At 43.8% G+C, this 25,556-nt stretch overlaps 1 protein-coding gene across 2 annotated transcripts; it reads left to right on the forward strand.

Annotated features, from left to right (window-relative positions):
• Positions 1-4,436: 4,436 nt before the first annotated feature.
• LOC127573654 (T-cell-specific guanine nucleotide triphosphate-binding protein 2-like) lies at positions 4,437-24,829 on the forward strand. Of its 2 annotated transcripts, XM_052022066.1 has the most exons (4): positions 12,643-12,679; positions 16,233-16,265; positions 18,051-18,206; positions 19,583-24,829. In XM_052022066.1, the coding sequence occupies exons 3-4, from the start codon at positions 18,187-18,189 to the stop codon at positions 20,772-20,774; spliced, it is 1,212 nt and encodes a 403-aa protein (XP_051878026.1). In that variant the 5' UTR covers positions 12,643-12,679; positions 16,233-16,265; positions 18,051-18,186; the 3' UTR covers positions 20,775-24,829. The 2 variants fall into 2 exon arrangements, with proteins under 2 accessions (XP_051878027.1, XP_051878026.1); XM_052022067.1 differs by lacking the exons at positions 12,643-12,679; positions 16,233-16,265 and adding an exon at positions 4,437-4,507.
• The last annotated feature ends 727 nt before the right edge of the window (positions 24,830-25,556 follow it).

Here is a 25,556-nt window from a genome sequence, read left to right on the forward strand (position 1 = left end):
AGTGACTTATTCAAAGTATCGGTCTTTCCTGCCCCTCCCATCTCCTTGCTTCTCCTCCTCTTCGACATACTCCTTTCTTGTCCCTCTTCACTCTTCTCCTATTCCTGCCGAACCTCACCATCCGAGAAACGTGCTGGGCATTGTTATGGAGGATTAAAACATCCATCACAGAATAAATGAATGAGGACTGTGTTCAGTCTTGGCAGACATCAGGAGGTATCACAAACAGGTGTTTCTAACGGTCTGTGAAAGTCCTTGAGAATGTGAAGGGAATATCTATTATGAATCAGGAATTGTTTGAGGAGTAATTGAAACAGTAGAATGGATGGTACTCGACTGGACCCAGACGGAGTGAATTGTTATGAGATAAGGAACAATGTACCCAATGTCTCGTCAACTCCGTTAGCTATTTCTCTGGCAACAGTAAAAACGGAGGCCTCGTCTAAAGTAGAGAAAACAGCTCAGAGATATATTGGCCATGAGACCATCAGACCAAAAAAGGGGAATCTGGTTATTGTACAAGATAATCGTCCAGGGTTAATGATGGCAGGAGCTATTAATCGCCGGTTCTGAACAAGGACAGAGTTCCCCGGTCTTCAACTTCTGCTCCACCAGTTCCACACTCAGCAGATCATTCTCCACAATTTCTGCCATATTTGTAAAAATCCCACCACCAGAGGCTTCTTCCCATCTCTTCCTCTGTCATCATTCGGCAGAGACCGATCCCTTTGTAAATCTCTTGTCCACTCTTTCCTTTCCAACCCCCACTCACACACGCACAGACACACACATACTTTTTTGACATATTCCCTTTCAACGCAGGCGTGGCAACACTTCTTTCAATTTTTCCACTCTGACCATCCAGGGACCCAAGGAATGCTTCCATATGAAATAGAGATTAACTTCTACTTCTACCAACTGAATAAACTGCATCGGTGCTCATAATGTGGCCTCCACTCTATTGGAGAAACCGAACGCAGATTAGGTGATTAATTGACAGAGCAACTGTGTTCAGTTCGCAGAGCGATCCTCAGCTTCCACTTGCCTGCCGCTTTCATTCTCCTTTCCACTCCCACTCTGAGCCATTGGTCTCCAACCTCCTATATTGTTACAATGAGGCCCTGCACAAGCTTAACAAACAGCATCTCATCGTCTGTCTGGACACGTTGCAGCTTCTGGGCACAAAATTGAATTCTGTAATTTCAGGCGACTTAACTTCCCTGTCGACATCAGTCGTCTACTTGTGATTTTAGCTGAGCTTGTTTGTTTGCTTGGCGGCATGTCTTCCTGCTCTGCACTTGTACATTCTTACGTCGATATTCTTTGTCTATGTCTCACTGTCCAACTGCTCCCAGTCACTCATTCTCCAGATAATCCTATTTACAATTTATCCGCACAGTGATCCAATTTTAACTTATTGGAGGCATCCCGCTCCTCCACTCTCCCTGAAGCTTATTTTTTTTCTCTCTCTACTTTCCAGTTCTGATGGGCTTCGACCTGAAACATTGATCGTGTTTTTCTCCCCAAAAGCGCTGCCTAACCTGCTGAACATTTCCAACTTGTTTTCTGTTTATAATTTACTGTTAATAACATTTTCCTCTGCACCCTGCTGGCTAAGTGCGCGTCACTAAGAGTCTCCACATTGGTGAAATGATAAAGAGAATGTGATGCCGTGACAAATAATTGTCTAGCTGGAGGAGAACGAAGATAACCAAAGTGGGTTGGACTTGTAATAGAAAGCCAAGTAATTACCGAGAAAATGGAATAAAGTCTTTTTATCTGCAGTTTTCCAGGCCGTTTACAACATGCCCAAATAAAAGGTGGTGCTTATGTACAATGAGGAATGGAGGTATGCACGTTAATTTTGCAACAATTCACAAAATTATTGCATGTATTGGATGATAAGGAAGAGGTTAAATAGTTTGAGAGGTGTGTATACTTCATACTTTTATCAACACTGTGATCGACAGAGCATAGGAGCAGCAGAACCCAACATCACACGAGGATTGCCATTTTGTCAGCAGCTGTGTATGACAGGCGGTATCATGCTAGATAAGGATAAAATGCACATTGGGTAGCTTTGCCAACAGACTGTTGAATAAGTTTAGTGGGGTACACAGAGTTTTGGACAGAGCCAGTTTACAGACAAAGCTACTCCATAGAGTATGGCCGTTTGTGGCCAACTGAACGGGAAAGATCAGAAACCCTGAGAGGGTTACAACCCAGAGATTTTGACATGCCAAACAGAAAGGCAACTGACATGTGAATGCGGCATGGGAAAAGTGCCTGAGGAAGATAAATGGTGCGAGTTCATGTTTTTTTGTTGAAAGGCCATGGGAGTATTTTGCAGTAATGGGGAGTGGGGTCCTGGACTTGTGAGGGGACATCCACTGTCATAGGCCCATCAACGATAGAGGGAATTCTAAGTTTGCATTCAGTTATTTTCTGTTGCACATTTTCCCTGTAGCAATATTGTTCTTGAATTTGCGGCCACTTTTGGGGATTAAAGGATTCATTTTGTTTAATTGCCTGTAATCATTAGTTAGTTTCCAGGAAAGAGCCGTCAGGTGCCCAGCTAGAACATATGGGAGAGTTGTTAGGTGAAGTCATATGTTTTAACACTCGCTGTTATGAAACACTCTCTACAACACCCCCCACCCCGACCTCAGCCTCGGTCTGCATGTGGAATCCATCCTGTTTTTGAGGCACTTGATACAGTCCCTCAAATAAGATATCCCCTTCAATTCGATCCCCATCATGCGGATGAATAGCAAACGTTGGTCTTTGTCGTCCCATAAGCGGATGCTTTTCCTTATATGCAGTATTTTCCTCAGGATTTAACTACAACACAGCCACAGTACAAATACTTTCTGTGCGTAATCCTGCTGGCACTATGTTAGGCAAATTAGTCTCACCAGCAAACATTCAAACGAAGCAGTTCACTGGGTCAAAAGAAAAGTTACGGGAATGCCTGCAACCAGGAATAATTGCAGCACTCGGTCTTCCAGCGACCAGTGAACTTGCTCTACTTGATCAGTAATCCTCAACTAAATCCCCACCACATCAGTGTTCCACGCACAGTAAGTACCAGTTGCTGAAATATTCCCGCAGGTGGCTATCACTGACACGGGCGATTTGATCTTGCTCTTGCTCTGTGGCTGCTGATGTAGCAGGTTACGATTTGCAAACTCTCCGAGATTCTTTGCATTTTCACCTCGAAAGGCGGATTTTGGGGTGTGTTCCCAGAATCCACAGTGTGGATTGGCCTCCAACTGAGAACTACCAGCTCCGTCTCCGCCTCCTGCTTCAGGCAACTCACTATGTTCTGCAGGGAGTCTCTTCATTCTACCTCTCATGCTGAAGTCATTGAGTTGTGGTCAACAATGACCTCATGCTCGCTGACTGTGAGTCGAGGCTCGGGATAAAGGCATCATTGGTCACAGAACACCATCGGCATATTTCCCATCTCAATGTTGCCTTGGGAACCCTCCATTCACCAGCCTGCTGACACTGCTGTTCCAGCTGTTCACAATCTATATTTGGGTGCGGGACCAAGTGTAACATATCCCATCCGCGGTTATAAAAATTCTGACCGACGGTGAGACTCATGAGGAGGATGCAGAGAAAAGGGCATAGAAAGCTTACGGAATGAACGAGTGAATGGCAGGCGAAATTTCATGTGCAAAAAATGTGAGGTTATCCACGAGGAGGACAATAGAAACAGAACTATTTTCAACTCGTCAAAGGATGCAATGAGACAGTTTTCAAAGGGATCTGGGTATCAATGAACACAAACTTCGGCAAGTTAACTTCCACATACGGAGAGAAATGAGGAAGGCAAGGGACATGTTGGCCTTAAAAGTAACAGTAATCAAGTACGAATGAAACAGAGTCTTACTGCACTTATATAAAGCATGTTGAGAATGCATTTGGAGTATTATATACACATGTGGTCTTTTTATCGAGCAAGGGAAGACCTGTGATAGAGGGACTACAAGGTATAAAACACCAATAAAGTTGAAAATAATGGGCACAGGAAGGATATTTCCTTTGGCTGGTGTGTTGGGTGTTTCCTCTGCCTGGGGCGTAGGATTTTCCCCCTTCAAGGCCAATGTCTATGGGTGAATTAGGGCTGTCAACTAGGCAAGTTATTGATACAAGTGCTTTGTGACCTCTCTCCGACCATAGACAGCCGGTAAATCATACAGAGCGGCAAGTTTATTTTGTGGTGTCAACTCGGAGATGTGGTCTCAGACTTTCCTGTTTCACTGCTTCAGTTCCTGCTGACTGTGTTTCTGTTACGATATCTACGTTCTGAGAAAACATACTGTTCACTGCCAGCTACAACGAGTGGTCGTGTTCGTGGTTTTATATCTTAAACAGGAAAACTGCGAGTTGTTCGTCCGGAGATAAATCTCCGACAGCTGCAGACTCTCGGAGAGGTCCCTGGTGAGGGTGCATTGAAGACTTTTTCATCGGACTCGGGCTGACTAGGCTTCGGTTCCAAGTGAGTGTGGATTTGGCTAAAGGTGTGTAAACATGCGGCAGGAAGAGAATGGGGTAGTACATGCCACAACACATTGTATGGCGGGTGGAGTGAGTGATGGTTCACGCCGTTGCATGTTGCATGTAGCGCAGAAAGGGGCGATACTCACCACAACATGGCGCACTGATGGTGGAGAGGGGAATGGTACACAAAACACCACATGGTGCACTAGGGGTGGAGAGAGGGCTGGTACACAACATAACACGTTGCACTGGTGGTGGAGGGTGGGGTGGTGCACAAAGAACATGGTGTATTGTGGTGGTGGTGGTGGGGGGGGGGGGGTGATACGCACCAGAACATGGTACACTGGAGGTAGGGAAAGGGATGATAAACAGCAACACATCATGCAAAGGGAGTGTAGAGAGTGGTGATACACAGCACAGCTTGATGTACTACATGACGTTATTTTCCATACTGGATCAGCACATTCTATGCAGGTCCCTGGAGAGATTACCATCACTCCTTCCACATCTCTGTTTTGTAAGAATAAGGAGGTACGTTACTCACAGAAACATACTCAGTCCCTGATCTGCACTCATTTACGCACTACTTGGCTCAATTGTGCTCAGTCAATAGGACAACACTCGCCGTCTGAATGGTGGGAGATTTTGCTGAGCATTAAGAGGTAGAGGTCGTAATCCCTCCGGTTGGAGATGCTGAATGCCTGGTGCATGGGCTGGCAATGTTACCTGCCCCTTGTCATCCTAATCCTAGATGTAGTCCAGGGCTTTCTGCATGCAGGCACAGACTCTGCCACTCATTGGTGAGTAACGACTAGATTCGGATTTCACTGAAATCTTGCTGTTATCTGAGACTCCCTGATTCCGCAGCCAGGCATAGATTCCTGCATCATCCCTCCCTCACTTTGGTTCTTCTTTACTTACATCTTTTCTTCTTCCTTCTCGTCCTCCTCCTGCTTTCTTCAGTTTTTGCAAGATGGATTGAGAAGGAAGTAGGAGGACAGAATGGAAATTAGGCAAAGTGACGGGGTGCCTTCCATGGGCCTCGATGGCGTCAGCTTCTCCAACACTTCAGATATACAATGAAGGACAGAAATCTACCTCAAACATTCATGTTGTCCTCCGTCAGAACATGATGCTGTGGTGTGCACCATCCACTCCGTCCTTTCTTCATTCCTTCCCCTTTCTCCATCTCCAACATTTCTCCCTCTTCCCTTTCTTCCATCCTCTCTCTACCATGTCTTCCTGTTTCCCGTTTCCAGCACCTGCATCACTAGTTTCCTTTATTTATTGACTATTGCTGTCAACAATAAGTTTCAGCTTTGCTTTTGTTATTGTGAGTTCTCTTCATGACCGCAGTCATCACACAAAATCTGCGGAATCTGGTATTCAGTTGATTTCGTTCATTCATTTTTCAAGATCCCGAAATGCCCCTGAGAAAATGGACTGAGTCACCCTGAACCGCTACAGTCCTTCTGACGAAGATGCTTCAACATAATGTTGAGGAGGGAGTTCGATGATTTGGACACACCAATGATGAACTATTAGCAACATATTTGCTTGTTAGTATTATGAGCAAGTTGAAAGGTGTACCCTTGCTCCTGCTGCCACTTTTATCCTTCTTGTGGAAGTTATGGGTTTCAGATGTGCTGTTTTAGTATCCGTGGTGAGCAACTACTGCACATTTTTACGTGGTGTGTACTACAGTTACCATGCACTGGTGGAGGACGACATCCGACTTCTGACTTGTGTCTTGTAGATGGTGAAAATATTTTGTGCTGTCAGAAGGCGAATCACTCACCACAAGATAGACAATATCTGAACTGCTTGCCTATCTGCAGTATTTATGTGGCTGCTGCGGTTGAGCGTCTTATCAATGGTTACCCCAGGATGTTGATGGTAGGGAACTTGGTGATGGTGATACGATTGAATGCCAAAGCGAGGTAGTTGGACACTTATTTGTTGTAGGTGGCCATTGCCTGCAACATCTGCAAGTGAATCTGCAAAAGCAATCTCCTTCTAATCAGTCAGCAACAATCCAGCAGTTATTGATCATATGGGTTAGTGGAGTAGTAGGGCACTTCCTTGTGATGATCATGTGACTCTCTGTGTGTGCTGAACACACGGGCTCACTGAGGTTCCTTCCCTAATGTCCGAGTTAGGAGCACAGGCCTTCGATCAGAGTTGAAGCAGGAATGGCCTCCTAGTTTACCGGCTCTTCATGTTGCTGATTCACGGTGAGGGGCAATAGCTGCTGTCCTTTACAATGTATCAGACAGTGTGAGACGCTCTAAAAGTGTGCAGGTGAGTTTCACACGAGAAACTTCATCCAAACTGACTCCAGTTGCATCAGGGGCGAAAGAGCTAGTTTTGAAAGCCTTAGATCTCTTTGAATCTTCAACACTTTATTTTCCATTGTCACTGCTGAGTCCGGTGTGTTTAAAGCTCAAAGTTCTAATAATCGGAAAATTTCGCCCGCGTTCAGGAGGAAAGCTAATTTTTCTTGTGGAAACTCTGAGATACAAACAGAGAAAAGCTGAATATAATGAGTGTTCTTGCTAAATCCCGGAGCATGCTCAGCGCAGGTAGTGAGAAAAACTGGAATAAGTTGCTTGTGCTCTCAGCATTGGAAATATAGTGGCACAGACCTTCTGGTGATATTACATGAAATCTCCTTTTCCGTGTGATGGTGAAATGTAATGCTCACTGATACAGCGATTAGTCTGCATGATCATGATTCTGGTGCTGAGATTGTGGGATTGCAAGCCTTTTCTTAGAGAGGCCACCCGATTGTAAGGTTAATTCGCCTGTCTATGGCTCTGACGAGTAGCTATGCTCGAAGAGTGCTGACCGTGGCAGGGACAATGAGTTGAGCTGGGTTTGGATAATTGAGGGGAGTTTGAGAGTCTGATGGCGGCTGGGAGTTGGAGAGCTGAAAGTGTACCTGGTTTCCAGCTTGTGAAGTAAAACATTTTTTAAGCACTTGAGATTATAAAGGAAAGTTGACTGTGGCAGAGCAGGAACGATTTTGGACCTGGTTTACTCGATGGAAAATATATCCAGGAACATCAAAGCAGATTCCTGAAGGTGAATTAAAAAAACAGAGGGCATTGCTTTGTGAATGTGGGAAAATTTAAAGATGTGCGTGGCCCATTGTGGTAGGTGTCTGGAATGAGCTGCCGGGGGAGGTGGGAGCCTCCCCGATAGTGACGTTGAGGAGGCATTTAGACAAGCAATGGACATGTCGGGAACGGAAGGATATGGATCATATCCAGGTAGATGTGATTAATTTAGTTTGGCATTATGGTCGGCAAAGATGTCATGAACCGAAGTGTCTGTTCCTGTGCTGTTTTGTGCAATGTTCTATGTTCTTTCAGACAAAGAAAACCAAATCACAATCAGATCTGGTAAATGTAATAAAGCTGTCAATTGCAGCGTGATTGAGGAAGGGAAACCCTCACTTCGGGGATGAGAATTGCAGGGATATTACAGTGTCACAATATTTAAATCTCATCAGATGGGGAGAGCAGTCCAGGAAATGAACACTGCTCTCGTGTTAGGTGGACAGTGATAATTTCAGCCCCGGTTCTCACTGCTTGAAACCTTACAAATCTGTCTTGTTTTTTTGTGTGTCCTGTCTGACCGGCAAATAGTTTGGTTCTTTTTCTCAATGTAGGACTAACTGCTTACGCCGGGGTACCTCCAGGACCAGGGACTAACAGCCATCGAAGATTTATTTGCCCAAATTATTTGCAGTTGTCATAGAACTATCACGTGCAGCAGAGAGGAGCCGTGGCCCTCTGGAGTGATCAGAAAGACAATGACATTAACATCTACTGTGGGTCAAATTGCCTTAACTGTGAAAAAGCAAAGTTTTTGTAGGTTGGAAATCCACAACAATCTGTGTTGTGGAGAAATTTTTACAATCGATGTCAGTGAAAGGGTATAATGGGTCCAGTTTTTGGATAACTCAAAGGCGAAACATGGATGAGCTGCGCGAAGTCCAGAGGCTGTGTGAGAGCACGGAGATGCACAATAATATGGCGGCTAGAAAGTGACATGAGGAAACGACGTCACTACGGTAAAATACATTCGGGTAGAATACAAAGCTGGAACATTGCAAGCCGGATGAGAATTTATCAAATATTAATGTTCAAAATTATTGATTGTCCTACCTGAGACAGAGGAAATTCGCTTGCAGTTGTCAGTGGAGGAGTGCTTTGGGACCAGTGACCACCATTACATTAGTTTTAAAATAGTAGTGGAAAGGATAGGATTGCTCAATGAGCTGAAATCCTAAATTGCTGCAATACAAACTTTGATAGCATTAGACTTGCAAAGATGGATTGGGAGTGGCCGCTAGAGGGTAAAGGGACGTCGGGCAAATGGGAAGCTTTCAAAAATGAATTAAGGATAGTTCAGGACAAACAAGTTCCTGTCAGAGTAAATTGTAACGCTATTGGGATGAGGGAATCCTGATTGAGGAAGTATTTCGATGCTCTAATCAGTAAAACCAAGGAAGCATATGTCAGATATGGGCAATTGGGAGCATACAAATCCCGTAAGGAGTATAAGCAATGTTGGAAGTACACAAAAGGGAGAGCAGGAATGCAAAGAGGGGATATGAGATAGATTTGGTAGATCAAGTAATGCTAAGGCATTCTGTATCTATTAACAGCATAAGTGTAACAATGGACAGAATATGTCCCCTAAGTGGTCAATGTGGTCGTCCATGAGTGGAGCCATGAAAGATGAACAAGGTCTGAAGTGAATACTTCTCGTCTGTATTTACCATAGAGAAGGTCATGGAAGATATGGAATTCAGGGCAGAGAATAGCGAAACAGATCCACATTAAAAAAAAGAAAAGGCACAGGTGATCTTGAAGCACATAAATGTGGTTAAATCCCCGGGGCCGAACACGAGTATTCTAGGAAATTGTGGGAAGCCAAGGAATAAATTGCTGGAGCCCTGGCACAGATATTTGTCTCACGATTTGGCACAGGTGAGGTACCAGAAGGCTAAGGGTGGTTAGTGTTCTGTCTTTATTTCAAAAGGGCTGCAAGAACAAACTATGAATCTGCAGGTCAGTGACCCAAACATCAGTGATGGGAACGTTACTGGAGAAGATTCTGAGAGACGGGATCTATCTGCATTTGGGAAGGGGAGGACTGTTTACAGATAGTCAGCATGGGCTAATGCGTGGGCTATCGTGTCTCACAAATTTTGAAGCAATGACAATGAGGACCGGTAGAGGTTGTCTACATGGACTCAATCAAGGCCTTTGACAAGGAGCCGCATGGTAGCCTTTTCCAGAAGGTCACATCATAAGGTATCCGTAATGAGCTAACCAAATGGATACAAAGTTGGCTTGGAGGAAGGAGTCAGAGAGTGGTATTGGAGAATTGTTTTTCAATCTGGAGGCTTGTGATAAAGAGTATGCCACAGGAATCTTGCTGTATACCCTGTTGTTTGTCATCTGCATTAACGATCTGGATGAGAATGTCGGTAGTGTTATTGATAAGTCTGAGGATACTATCAAATTTACTGGTAGAGTGGGCAGTGAAGAAGGTAATCTAAGATTACAACAGGATCTCGATCAACGAAGAAAGTGGGTGAAGAAAATGCAAATGGATTTACCTCGGATAAGTGCGAAATGATGCATTTTGGGAGTTTTAACCAGGACAAGACTTGTATGGTCAATAGCAAGGCTCTGTAGATTGCTGTAAACCGCGAGACCTCGGGGTATGTACGTGGTTCTCTGTAATTGGCAATGCAGGTAGACAGAGTGGTGAAGAGGAATTTGAATTTGCCTTCATCGATCAAGTCATTGAATATAAGAGTCGGGAAGACATGTTCCAGCAGTCAAAGACATTGATGAGAACAGACTTGGAATATTGTGTGCCGAGACGAGGCGGCTTGAGTTATGAGAGATGGGATGGGAGAGTTGGACTGTTTTCTCTAGAATTAGGAGACTGAGTGGTGACTTTGTAGAGGTTTATACAATAACGAGTGGCATAGATAAGACTTTTTCCTTAGGGAGAAGTATTGAAAACTAGCGGGCACAGATTTAAGGTGACTGGGAAATATTTAAAGGCGAGGTGAGAGGCAAATATTTCACACAAAAGATGGTGGGTAAATCGAACGAGCTGCCAAAGGAAGTGATAGAAGCGGTGCGATTTCAACGTCTAAAAGACACCTAGACAGGTATATAGCTATGAAAGATTTAGAGGGAGATGGGCCAAACCCAGGCAACTGGATCTTGTTCAGGTACTTGACAAATAGGGCCTAAGGGCCTGTTTCAATGAACTATGAATCTACCAATCTAAGCAATTGAGAGGTAACTTCCAGGATGCCCCTGTTATAAGTGAACTGTGTGCAAGTGTAAAGCGGTTTACTGCAACTTCACTGGCTTCAGTGAAATTCTACCTCGAGCACTGTGTTCATATCTGGCCTTCATAATTCAGGCAGCAAAGGCTAGGATCAGAAGCAAGCAATGAGGTGTATTCCTTGGATGAGTGGTCTTTCCAATGTGGAGAGATTGAGGCCAAAAACTTTAAGTGGAGAGAGTGGTCACTGCTGGCGCATGCCTGTGGACAGAGTGGTGGTACACACCACAACACAATGTGGTGGAGGAATAGGGGTAATGCACACCTAAACACTTTGCATTGGTGTAGAGCGGAGCAGTTCACCTTACAATATGATAGACATGGGGTGGAGAGGGGCGTGATAAACACCACAACCCAGTACACCGAAATGGAGAGGCAGATTTACACACCACTGCATAATACACTGGCGTTGGGGAGAGGGGTGGAACACATCACTTCTTGGTGCAGTAGGAGTGGAGCGAGGGCAAATACACGTCACTGTATGGTGCACTTGGGTTTCAGAGAGGTGGTACACACCACAATACAATGCACTGGTGATGGTGAAGATGTGGTATACTGCACTTCATCGTGCAATGGTGACTTATCTGTTATACGCAAATGTTCTTCCATGCTGGAGCAGCTGATCCTACGCAGATCACTGCAAAGCTTCCCATCACATCTTCTGTCTTGTACGAATTAGGTGGTGATTCTCCCAGAGAAAAATACTCAACCCCTAACCTGCATTTGTGTATCCATTCACGGATTCAACTGTGCTTCGTGTTAATAGGACACCACTTGTGGTTTGGATGATGATAAATTTTGCACAGAAAATGTTGAGTATTAAAAGGTGGTGGTCATACTCCATGCTGTTTGAGATGCTGTTTGCCTGGTGCATGAGCTGGTGATGTTACTTTCCCCTTGTCATCCCAAGCCTGGATGTAGTCCGGGGCTCTCTGCCTCCTCACAGACTCCGTCACTTAATTATGGTAGTGACTTGATTCAAATTTCATTGAAATCTTCGTGTTACCAGCAACTCCCTGACTTCCCAGCTGGAAGTAAGCTCCTTCATTACCCTTCCCTTCGTATGTCTTCTGCTCCACTTCCTGCTATACCTCTTCCTCTTTGTCCTCCTCCTCCTTTCTCCATTATGTGCACCAGGAAATAGAGATGAAGAAAAGGGAACAGTGAGGTGTGATAGGAATTGGGCCATATAACAAGATTCTCTCTATGGCTCTTGATGGAAGCAGCTGCTCCAACAATTCAGAGACATAATGCATGGCAGAAAATTAGACGCGGTCAGTCAAGAGCTGCAGCTGGATGCACTTCCGGCAGGTAGATTCAGTAGGGACACTGAAAGTTTCCTTGATAATCCATATTCTGCGGGAGTATCCTGCAACCGCCTTAATTGCCCCTCTAAGCCCACCGTAACTACAGAGGGAAGCCAAGTATCTTACTGCATCAATCCTTAGCTTCGTTGCTGAAGACCTTTTGAATAATGCGTCAGCAATTATACCTAAAAAAAATCCCGCCTCAATACAATCACGCCGTTGCCCTGACGCTCATTTCAGACAACGTTACCTCATCCTCTCTGAAATTTGCATCGACAAGTTCATTCCCATTGGAGAGGGCAGGACGGAGATCGGAGTGTTCGATGGGGAATAGTCAAGCCATTTACTTTGACGGCAGAATGCAAAGCTAGAGCATAGTTAAATTGATAAGAGGTTATGAAATGTTTCTGTTCAAAGATATTGAATGTCCCTATACCTGTAACACAGGAGCTCAACGTACAGATGAAGCAAGTAACGAAGTAAGTAATTGGTAGTTTTCCCCGTGACTGAGTTGGGTGCAAGTGTAAAGAGACTGAGTTGCATTTTCAGAGGGCTTAGTAAAATCATACCACGAGCATGATATTCAGTTACGGCTTCCGTAACACAGGCAGCACAGTGTAAGATTAGCCGGACTCAACGGAGGTTCATGAAGTGGATTGCCAGGATGAACGGCCAGTTTAACAAGGAGAGCGCGAGACCATAAATGATCTCAGCGCAAGATGTAGAATTGTGGGTATGGTTGACTGGGTCGGCGCTGAGAGGTTGTCACCTCTGCTTGGAGAACTGAGAGCAGGAGCTATTGTCATAAGGGAAGGTGTTAATTCTGTAGTCAGTGGGAAAAGTTATAAACGGGACTGTTCTGACTATGTGACCTCTGTGAACTTGCTTAGATTAGGATAAAATGAGAACATATGCAGAAGTATCTGGACAAGCATTGCCTTCTGTCAGCAGTAAACATTGTGGCTTCAAGGAGTTTGATGTGTGATTATGCTGACTCGCTCTGTGCTTCTTGATAGTACAGCGTGATGGGAAATTATATAGTTTCTCGTTCACACACACTCGACGGTCACGTAGGATTGTGGTTTTAGATTTTAAATCGCGAGACTGTGTGACTTCCGGTGGGCTCGACTCCGAGAAGGGAGAAGCTGACTACAAGCCCCGCATGACCACTCCCTCTCGCTCTCCAGTAGGTAACAAAGACTTGTTTTTGTTGATGACATTACGTGTAAGATCAAATTCAGGTTCAACCAAAATTATGAAGCTGAAGTCCATAAACCAAAGTATTGGAAGAGAGTGCAACGTCTAGATATGTGCCTGTGTTATGAAATGAAGCAAAGATAAAAATCCGACCACAGGCCCGGAAGTTGCAAAAACCCTCCCCAATGTCCCGGGATGTAATGTACTACATATGGATCCAGCTGCGTGATGAGGTACTGCGACGAGGGACTTCAGCACGAAACTTAGACTGGAGAATTTGGGGTTGGTCACCTTGGGGGTCGAGGTCGATTGCATAGAGGTGGGCGGGATTGATGTGGGTTTAGAGAGGGTAAAGAGGAGGAAGCAGTTTGGATGAGGGATAGTGTTAGGATGAGGGGTCATACATATAAAACTACGAGCAACAAATACGAGAGGGATTTAAGGAGAAGCTTTGGTGACACCATAAGTAACAACGATCTGGAACTCACTGTCTCTAGGAGTTAATCCAGATTTTTAATGGGAATGGGAAAATCACTGGATGGAGAACCTTTTGCATTGCTTTGGGGAATAAGCGAGACTGGAAGTGATTGGATTGCTGCACAGAGATATAGTATGGACCCGATCGGTGAATGGCCTTCCTTGACACTTCAGTGTGTTTCTAATTAAGTATGACATCGTCGATGGGAACTTGACCAATTCCTCCCCGCTTTCTCTTCAATCTGTCTGACCCTTCAGGTTGATGGAGTCTCTCAGATGAAGAGTGAAACAGTTTCGTCTGCTACAGGCTCTTTATCTGAATCCACATTTGCTTCACCAAGGCAGGGGAATCGATGACAAAGATTGAAATCGATAGGTGCGATCTCATCGCCATTACCACAACAAGGTGGCAAGGAGACCAAGGGCGGGAAGTATATACTCCAGGGTACTCCATAATTAGAATATTCTTCAATAATCATGGAAACATTTAGTCTCTATATGGACTGGGCAAACCAAATGAGCAGAAATAGAGCCGAGGATGAATTCATGGAGTGCAAATGAAGTTGTTTTACAGATCAGCGTGACGTCGAACCATGGAAGGGATAGACTATTTTTAGATATATTATTGCGTGATGATAAGGGTTAATTGGTGATCTGCTGGTTAAGGAACATCTGTGGAAGTTTAATCGTATTATTGTATTTTACATTGGGGATGAAAACCATTTAGTTCAATCTGAAACCAATGTCTTAAACCAGAATAAAGAAAGCCACGAATGTATGATGCATGAATTGGCGATGGTAGAGTGACAATCAAAATTAATGCCATGACAGTAAACAAGAAGTGGCTAACTTTAAAAATTACCATATTGTTTATGAGTCAGGCATAAAGGTATAACGGGAAACTTAATCCGTACGTGACTATCTAGAGAAGTTAACAAGAGTGTTAGATTTAAGCAAAAGTTCAAAACATTGCCAAAATAAGCAATACACCCAAGGGTTGAGGACATTTTTTTTTCAAATTCACCAACGCAGTGTTATGGAAAGAGAAACTAGAATCCAAGTGTGGACAAGAAATAACTATAAACGCAAACTGTATAAACTGCCTTGGCCAGGTAAAAAAGGAAAGAGAAACAAAGATTTACGTGGGTCACTTTAAGTTCAAGAGACGAAAATTATACTGGAGCATGAAAGAAACGGAAAATAATTTAAACAAGATTTTTTTGTAACTTCCTTTATGAAAGAAGATACAAAAAGCCTCTCCGAAGACGACACGCAGCACGTTTGTTACTCATACTAGCTGCCCTGACAGCATCTACATATTTATCACCTCTACCACCAAGGACAACAAGAGCAGGCGCAGAGGAACACGACTATCAGCAGGTTCCTCTACGAAGTCATAAGTGTCCTGACTTGGAGTAGGAACCTGCTGATGCAGGGTTTCAATTGGAAACGTTGAAAATTCTCCTACCCTCCCCCCCCCCCCCCCCCCACCAGATGCTGCTGGACCTGACGCATTTCGAGTTCTGTTGTTGCAGATTCCAGCATTAGCATTCGCTTGTGTCAACCTTCTGGTGCGCTTCGCTAAAAAGGTTCAAAAAGGTGGTGACAACTGATTCTCAAGGACGATTAAGGAAGAACAATAAATGCGGCCCAGCTTATGATATCCAAATCCCGCAAACAGCAAAGTACACTTTGCAGGGAGAGTTAGGGGACACCATGTTCTTGTTAAAATGAATAGCAAGAAGAGAAGATTAGGGAACCCTGGCTGAAGAGGAATATTAAGGCTCTGATCGGGGAAATGCGGCAGATGTCAGGTTTTGGTGAATCCCCTGGGGAGTATAAAACATGCATAAGTACACTTAAGAAGGGAATTAGGAGACCAAAAAAATGGGACATGAGATATCTTTTGCAACTAATATAAAGGAGAATCCTGAAAGATTCTCCATGTATATTAAACGCACAGTGGTAACGAGGGAGAGAATAGGTTCCATTAATGATCAATATGGTCTTCTACGCGTGAAGCCACAGAAGATGGATGAGGTCTAATTGAATGCTTCCCATTTGCATATACCGTGAAGAAGTAGGTATATGCCGAAGTATATCGAAGTAGAAGCTGGGGAATTCGGGAAAGAGAACAGTGATGTCCTTAAACATATCGGCACTACGAAAGAGCGGTGGATTGTTTTGAAGCGCATAAAGGTGACTAAAGGCCCAGGCCTAAACAGGTATATCCTGGAACGTTGTGAGAAGACAAAGAAGAAATTGTTGAGGGCCCTGGCAGAGATTTTTGTATCTTCATTAGCTAATGCTGAAGGAGAGGATCACTGGATGTTTTCTAATATTGTGCTTTAATTTCAGAAGGGCTGCAGGATAACAGAGAACTACAAGTCGGTGAGCCCAACATCGTTATTACTGAAGGGGATTCTGCGAAACGAGAACTGTCTGCATTTGGGAAGGCAAAGACTGATTTGTGATTGTTGGTGTGTTTTGTGCATGGGAAAACGCGTCTCACGAATTTTCTTGAGTTGTTTGAGGTAACAGCCGAGAGGATTGACGAAGGCAGGACGGTATATGTTGTCTAAAAGGTCTTTAACAAGGTTGATGGGTCCGGAAATTTAGATCAGATCGGATCCATGGTATGCTAACCAATTAGATACAAAATTGGTTTGGTGGTGGGAGTCAGAGGTTTGTATTTCAGAGTGGAGACCTGTCACTAGTGATGTGTCTTAGTAACGGTGCTGAGTGTCCTGTTGTTTGTCATATATATTCATATGATGAATGAGAATGCAGGTGGCTTGATTAGCAAGTTTGCGAATCACAACTAATTGGTAGTATGGTAGAAAGTAAAGAATATTGTCTCAAATAATAGCATGATAATGATCAACTGGCAAAGAGGGCAAAATGGGAAAGATGGAATTTAACTCAGACAAGCGCGAGGTGATGCATTTCGAGAAGCTCAACCAGGGCAGGACATACACAATGAAAAAACGGGCCCTGCGGGCTGTTGCAGAACCTAGGGGTAAAAATGCATAGTTCCCTGAGAATGGCGACACAAGTGCACAGGTTGGTGAAGAAGGCATATAGCACGCTTGCTTCAACGGTCAGGGCATTGAGTGCAAGAGTTGGGACAGCATGTTGTACAGCATGTTACAGCTGTACAAGACAGGGTATTGTGTGCAGTACTGGTCGTCACACTATAAGAAGGATATGATTCAGTCTGAGAGGGTGCAGAAAAAAATCACAAAGCTGCCACTAGGACGAGAGGGCTTTAGTTATGAGGAGAGACTGCATAGACTGTGATTGCGTTACTGGAGGGAAGGAAGCTGAGGGGTGACTTTCTAGAGGTTTATGAAATCATGAGGGGCGTAGATAGCGTATCTAAAACTAGAGGGCATGGTTTTAAGATGAGAGGGAAAGATTTAGAGTGTATCTCATGGGCACTTTTTTCATAGAGGATGGTGGATATACGGAATGAGCTGCCAGTAGGAAGTGGAAAAAAATTAAGATAAAATGCAACGTTTAAAAGACATTTGGACAGGCACATGGCAGGAAGGGTTATAAAGATATTATCCAAATATAGGGAAGTGGGGCCAGCTTAGCTGGGCACTGGTCGTCACAAACGTGTTGATTCGGAAGATATATTCTCATGCTGTAATCATGACCTTTTCATGACTCTAATCAAGGTCACAATCAGTAGCCAATAAATAGTCATCACATGTTGGTCTTGCCTATGACTTCTATGTCCCATAAACGAATCATCAGGGAGTTAACCTTTCCCACTTTGATTGACTGAAGCTAGGCTTCCGAATTCCTTTTGTAACAGTAACACTGCAAATGCAGGCATAATCCAGTGAATATATACAAGCTGAGTTCCCTGGTGAGGAACGTTAGGGAAAGATAGTGGAGCCACAGAAATAAGGGAACCACACAGTGCCCGGTCCCCTTCTGTCACACTATGCCCTCTCAGATATCTTCACCGTTCTCTGTCTTTGAACTACTGAGCACGCGCACCATTTCACTTCTCGTTCTTTCTCACACTCATGATGATGATGTGAGAATGCTTGATTGTATTTTCTAGTTACTTTCGCCGATTAGCTTCCTGATCACGGATGATTCATTCAGCAGTCTTGCATTTTTGTTTTTTTTAAACATCGCTCATTCTCTATTTTACTCTAGAAGGAGAAGCTTCAGGCAACCAAAGATAAAGAGGACACCCGAGCCGCCGAACTCTCCCAGTTCCAGAGTAGGAATATCTGCAATCACCTGATCGTCACCGGCACCGGCACCGGGCAGCGAAAGACCGAAAACGGGAATGGGAGGAGCCAATTCCAGGTTGTTTGCATTGTGTCTGATGAGCTCCTCCTGCCCCAGAATAACCTAGTGTCCAGTTCACGGCCAGTGCTCAGCTTTCTCATTGTAACGGACAGCTGAAATACCTCTTGTTACCTCTCGTCTCCGGCACAGGGGTAGCAGCTCCTTCTCCATCACTGGTCCACTAACTTCCCTACACACCACTCCGCCTCCCTCCCCTGACGTCCTTTCTCACACTCAACCGTGTGCCCGAACCAGCTCTACCTCTATAACACTACTCTCACACTTCCACACCTTCTTCACCCACAGTTCTATTACTTCCGCCACTAAAAACTTCCCAGTCTCGTAACTGGGTTACGAGAACCTGGCTCGTAACATTCTTCTCACTCTGCAGCTATTGATTTGCAGAGTCAGATGATGTTCTCCAACACTGCGTATCCTGTAACCAGAGATAGCAGTCTCAGAATAACGTGCCAAAAATTTACACACAGTGAAAGCGAAATGTCTTCACCTGGAGCTGGTGAGTGTTTGGAATTCTCTCTCCTGGATTCACATCAGAAATCTAAACATTTTGAGATGTAATAGGAATCAAGAGATATGAATCAAGGGCAGGAAGATTTTATTAGAGGTAAAAAGATCAACCAAGGTCAGAGAAGGCCAAGGGCTGAATGGCGCACTCCCTAACCTATCCTCCTGTTACGCTGCAGACTTGTGCTGGCTCTTTTGAGAGAAAAACATTTTTCATCCCCTTTTCAGTTCGTAACTAGAAGCCTCTCATCCTTATGGACCTATATATCCTCACTTTTGTTTTCTCTTTATTGCTCGAAATCCCCTACCCCTCCATTCCCGGACCAGACCATCGCCAGCTTACTTCCATACTGCCCACTAAATCGTGATTATTTCCATTCTCCTCTATCCACTTCTTCATAAATCCCATTCCTAATGGAACACAAGCGAAAGCGTCTCTGCACCATTTGGTAGAGGGAACAATTACTGCCCTGACAGTCTTCTTCTGCCAACACTACCCTTGTGCCTCTTCTTCGCAACAGTAGCCCAGTCCTGCCCTTCTGTTTACCAACAAAGTAAACTACGTGAGACCGTTGAAGGGGCAAAAGTACGGCAAAAGCTCACACTCTAATACAACAAATTGAGCATATCTGTTCGAATTTCATGATACCTTTGCAACACGTATCCTAGAAGGAATGGAAGCAGGAATGAAGGGTGTGGGGAGAGTGGTCAGAAAATTTGCTGGGTGAAAAGTTCCTTTCCGATCAATGAGTCTTGTAGTAAGTGGGAGTACCAGTCCCAGTAAGCAGTTAATGAGTTGGAATTCCCTTCCTGCTCCGCGGAAAGAATTGGATAAATTTAACAGTATAAGCTCTTCTCTCCTTCCACAGCGAGGCGGTGGATATATCCTCGAACTCCGCATTATTCAATAATCAAGAACTCAAGGCACTTAAGTCTGCTTATGAATCGGGTGGGATGAAAAACGTTGCAATTCTGATCCAGCAGAAGTTTAAAATGTTGGAGGGCACCAAGCTTCACATCGCAGTGACAGGAGAATCGGGTACAGGGAAATCCAGTTTCATTAACTCTATGAGAGGGCTAAGGAGGTCTGACGAGGGCGCGGCTGAAACTGGGAATATAGAAACCACAATGCAACGCACCGAATACAAGCATCCCAGCTTCCCGAATGTTTCCTTCTGGGACTTGCCGGGTGTTGGAACAATTACATTTCCAATGGATGAATATCCGACTAAAATGAAATTTGAAGAATACGACTTTTTTATCATTATCTCAGGAAATCGATTCACTAAAAATGATGCCAATCTCGCCGAGGAGGTTAAAAAAATGGGGAAGAATTTCTACTTTGTTCGATCACAAATCGACAACGACCTTCGTGCTCATCAACACAACTGTGATGAGGCTGATTGCAAGGCAGAACTGGTCAAGATCAGAAATTACTGCATTAAATGTTTAAAAGAAGCAGGCATTTTACAACCAAAAGTTTTCCTGGTGTCAAGCTTTCAAGTGAATGAATTCGATTTTCCAAAATTGATGGAAACTCTTGCAAACAACCTAGATAATGTAAAACGAGACCTTTTACTGATATCGCTTCAAAGCACAACAGAGAATATTCTGGAGTGCAAAAGAGATCAGCTGAAGAAACGAATCTGGATGTTGGCAGCAACTGCAGGAATAGTAGGAATAATGCCAATTCCTGGAATGGACATTGACTGTAACCTTGGGATACTCGTCACAGCAATTGTGGAATTCCGTAAATGTCTGGGCCTGGATGCTGCCTCTATTCAAAGTCTAGCCGATGCGACCGAGAATCCTGTGAGTGTTCTGAGTGCAGAAGTAAATACCCATCTCGCGGGTGAAATAGACATTGAATTTGTAAAAAACAAGTTGCAGAATACCAAGTTACAATCTGCGGTGGCCGTTGCTAGATTCATACCAGTCCTTGGTTCCATGTTTGCGGCTGGATCATCATTTGCAATGATTTACAAGCTGCTGAACGATGTACTGGATGAGCTTGTGGAGAATGCACGGGGTGTGATGAAGATTGCTTTTAAATCTCCTTAAAATTATGCACATTGAACGAATGACCCATCGAGTTCTTGTAAATCATTAGAAATTCAAGAAAAAAAGAGAAATGTGATCCCCCACATTTTCAGGACATCCCAAATTATTTCGCAGCTGATGAAATATTCTGAAGCTCATTCGCTGTTGTAACCTTGGCAGCCACTGCAGGAAGATTGTACACAATAAGCCGCTAGAGAATAGCCGATAAGGTAGATGACCAGAGGAACTACTTCTCATAAATGTTAGCGAAAACACTGGAAGCTTGTCCCTGCCTTACTTCTAATGGAACAGAGCCTCCGTTCATCAGTCAGGTGAAGGGAGCCACAACATTTGATAATGGAGGCCCCATGCGTTTTTCCCTCAGTGTGAGCATGCGCGATGGGCTCAGATTTCTGGAACTGCAGACATTTTGCAACAAACATTACTTGTTTCCCCTCCATTTCTTTCTACGAATTTTATTCTCTTACTGATTTCTTTCGTTATTCCCAGTCAGTTACGCAACTGGCTCTTCAGCTGACGGGAGCTTTAATTATAGTCAACATTTTCTTGCAATAAGGAGATCTTCATTTGGGCAATTTTGGAATTGGAAAGATCCTACAAGTCATTATGCAGTTTTCTCTGGCTATTGGTTGACCTCGCCTTGATTTGGGGCAAATGAAAGCCACAGTACATCTCACTGGACTCAAATTTTATTCCACCCACTGCAGGGCAGGTGCCATGATGCTTGAGCTTCAATGTAAATGTCTCGTTTCCCTGCATTGATCCTGTCCGAAGATGAACTAGAAATCTTAACAACACAGTCGTGAAAGGAGGGAGCGGGAGCCGGAGTTTACTGACACTTTCATTCCAACTGACATAGTGTCAAGATATTTACTAAATATGTTGGACAATGTAACACAACGAAATTTTCACTCTTGGAAACGAAACTGCTTTTAACTCCTTGAATAAGATCATTCGACGATAGAATCTATGGCAGTTAGCAGAACAATCCAATTCACCATCGATTTTCCCTGCAAACAATTCTCTCAATATGTAAGTTAACTCTCTCCCACCAGCTCACTCCCAGAGATCTATCGCTCAACTATTCGGTAGCTATCTACAGTGATCGTAAATGATCAAAGCACATGTATTTGGGGTATAAGAGGAAACTGAAACACCAGGTGAATGTTGTACAGTAACAAGGAGAGCAGGCAAACAACAGTAGAGGCCCAAGTTATCATCGGTACATTCACTGAAACATTCTAGAGAATGGGCCTTAAAAAATCTTCGAAAGACATGTCATCTGTCAACCTGCTTCCGTTGTACAACAATGTTTTCTGATAACACAGATCCATGAAGAAAGTTCGATAAAATGGACCAACTTATATGTCTTCGGAGATCCCTTTCTGAGAAGGCAGACGTTGATGACAAAGTTCTGAATGACCTTCAGATCCTTCATTTGAGGTAAAAGGCATTTGATGCCGAATATCTCCGCTCTTGGTAACAAAGCATATAGTGTATCCGCCAGGGGCGATTTTAGCCCTTCAATACATATCTCATGAAAATCAACCGAAGATGTCGCCATAAAACTCGGCAAAACATGGCAAGGAGAAGCCAATTGACATCAAAGTCTTCTCTCAGGTCAGCATCCCCAGTATTGAGGCCTCATTTGCTCCAGGTTGGCTGAACTGGGCAGACCATGTCACTCAGTGATGTGCAAGCCTGACACCAGAGTTCCGAAACAGATAATTTGCACTGAATTCTGTCACAGTAAAAGAAAAGAGGAAACATATTAAGAAATTTGTCCAAATGTCTTTGAAGAAGGTTAACATCCCCAATGATTTACGGGAATCTCTGGCTCATAACAAAAGTGGAGGGTATCTAGGTTGGTAATAGTTACCTCGAGGCCATGCACCGAGAGCACAGAGAAGCCCAGTGTAAGTAGTGGAAGGAGAGTACTACCCCACAAACAGGCCACTTGCCCGATCAGTCACCCCCCGCTCATATAGGGTAGAGTCTACGGGTCCCACATCGGCTTCAACAGACACAGACAACAGTAGAAGCAAGTTCTCCAAAACGCAGAGCAACCAGCAAACAAGAAACTGCACGTATCTAACAATTTCCATTGGTTAAATGTCCCAAAGTAATTTGAAAATTAGCCACTATTGTAACTTGGACCAGCACTATGCATTGTGAACTAATGTTATGGAGTCTACCATACTGAAAACTAAACGTGGATGACAGTGGTGCCTAACCCCGAGAGAGGGCTAGATTATACGTCCGAATCAGTCAAGGCCACTCACGGGAAGTGCTGTATTTTAACCTCACATAATCAAACGCATTAATTCGAGTCACATACAGACGGATACGCATTATAAAGTTTATTACCAGTCCAGTTAATGTTTAGTTTCCTTCCATAACTGTAGCACGTCATTAATGTTTCCGTGATTTAAAATGCAGTGAACCAAGTCTGCTTGATTTCTTAGTTTAACCACAGAATTTACATGAAATTTTCAGACTTTTGTAAAGTCTCGCCAGTCCTTTAGACGCAGTAAAAGACTGGTGTCTTGATCCGGCTAACATCTCATCACGGATTGTACAATCTCCTCTGCTTTTGCAAACTAAATCCTCCGTTATAATGTAGACTTGTTTATCTGGCATCGTTTTTTTTTCATTTCTGTGACGTCTTCGCCAGATTTCTCTCCAGGCTATATTTCCCACTTCTGATCGCTGGTGGAAATGTGCAATAAAAACAGAAAACGGGGAAAATTCTATTCAGGTTCGGCAGCGTTTGTGAGAGAGAAAAACACATATATTGTTTCACAGCATTTACCCTCTGATGAAGTGATATCGATCTGAAGAAATCGCCCTGTTTCCCATCAACAGAAGCTGACTGACCTCGTGAGCTTTTCCGGCATGCTCTGTTTTACTGCACCTTGACCTTATTAAACACAGTCCTATGAGTTTACATGCAAGTTGAAAGAGAAGATATTAACCATCGTATATACGAGGTGATGCTAGTGAAACTTAACCAATTCCATCAATAAGGTTTAAAGGGTGTAACTTCTATCAGTGATGAAGTAGGACAAGTCACCTACCACGTCCTCACCGACCATAGTGGGGGCAGCAAAGTGAACCAGACACAAGCGCCTAGCAGCTTGATGATTTATCTGCAACTTTCTCTATTTCAACGTCCCTGACATTGACCGGGAAGACATAATACTGAGGGATTATGTGGTGCAGAATTTGTTAAGTGTGTCCAGGATAGTTTTCTGAAGCAATATGTAAATGGCCCTACTGGAGAAGGGATTGCACTCCATCTCCTCTCAGGGAATGGGACTGAACAAGTACTTAACTTGTCGGCGGGGGAGCTCTTTTAGTACCAGTGGACATAATTCCATTGGTCTTAAAATACTAATGGAAAAAGATAGGGCTTGTACACAAGTTAAAGTCCTAAATTGGAACAAGGCGAGTTTTGATGGCATTAGAAAAGAACATAATAAGGCTGATTGGGTGAGAATGTTCGCAGGTAAAGGGATATCTGGCATGTAGGGGGATTTTAGAAGTGAGATGGGAAGAGTTCAATGCCAAAATACCTCGAAGGGCTGGCAGAATTATGGCAGACGGGAAAAGAGGGAAATCAGGATGGCAAAAAGAGGACAAGTGATAGCTTTGGCAGATAAGTTAAAGGAGGATTTTTAAATATCCTCTAAGTATAGAAGGGTAACTAGGGAAATAATAGTCCCCCTTAAGGATCACTGTGGTGGTTTATGTGTGGAGACACGGGAGTTGAGCGAGATTTCAAATCAATACTTCTAGTCTGTATTTTCCGTGAAACAAGTGAGTTCAGTGAAGAGAATGACGATTTCTTGAAACGAATTCACTTTAGAAAAGAGGATGTGATGACGGTCCTAAAGCAGATAAAGGTGGGTAAGTATCCCGGCTTGAACAAGTGTATTCTAGGACATTGAGGGAAGCCAGTAAAAAATTGCTGGAACCCTGGCAAAGACGTTTGTACTTTCGTCAGCCACGGGTAAGATCCTGGTAGACTGGAGGGTGAAAATGTTGTGCCTACATTTAAGAAGGGAAACTAAGATCAGCCAGGGAATTACAGGCTAGTGAGCCTAACATCAACAGCAGAGAAGTTACCGGATGGGATTTTGAGAAATAGGATCGATCTCAATTTGGAAAGGCAAGGACTGATTAGGGATACTTATTATGGCCGTATGCACAGGGAATCGTGTCTCACTTACTTCATTGAGTGTGTCGAGCAGGTGAACAAGTGGATTGACGAGGGAAGGCAAATATATGTTGTCTGAATGGGCTTTAGCAAAGACTTTGACAAGGTCCTGCATGGGAGGCTGATCCGGTAGATTAGCTCATATGGGATCCAGGGCGAGCAAGCCAATTGGATAAAACTGGCTAAATGGAAGGAGTCAGAGGATGGCAAAGAAGGATTTTTTTCAGGTTGGAGGTCTTTGACCAGTGGAGCGTCGTAGGGATCAGTACTACATTCCCTGTTGTTTGTCATCTTTATTAACGATTTGGATGAGAATGTAGGTGGCATGATTTGTACGTTTCCAAATGATACTAAAATGGTGGCATATTGGATAGTGAAAAAGGATATGTAGGTTTACAACAATATCTAGATCAACAGGGAAAATGGACCAAGGAATTGTAGACAGAATTTAACTGAGATTAGTTGTAGTGATGGACGTTGGGAAGTTAAACCAGAGTTGGACATATAAAGTAAATGTCAAGCCACGGTAGAGTGCTATCTTACATCGAGACCCAGTGGTCCAA

This window comes from Pristis pectinata, chromosome 8 (genome assembly GCF_009764475.1).
Source record: "Pristis pectinata isolate sPriPec2 chromosome 8, sPriPec2.1.pri, whole genome shotgun sequence".
NCBI lineage: Eukaryota > Metazoa > Chordata > Chondrichthyes > Rhinopristiformes > Pristidae > Pristis > Pristis pectinata.

Excerpts from the sequence above, each read along its gene's own strand:
- LOC127573654 (XM_052022067.1), top strand. The coding sequence starts at position 18,187 with ATGGGAGGAGCCAATTCCAG. Across the intron at positions 18,207-19,582 it reads ATGGGAGGAGCCAATTCCAG|CGAGGCGGTGGATATATCCT; the intron begins GTTGTTTGCATT and ends CTCCTTCCACAG.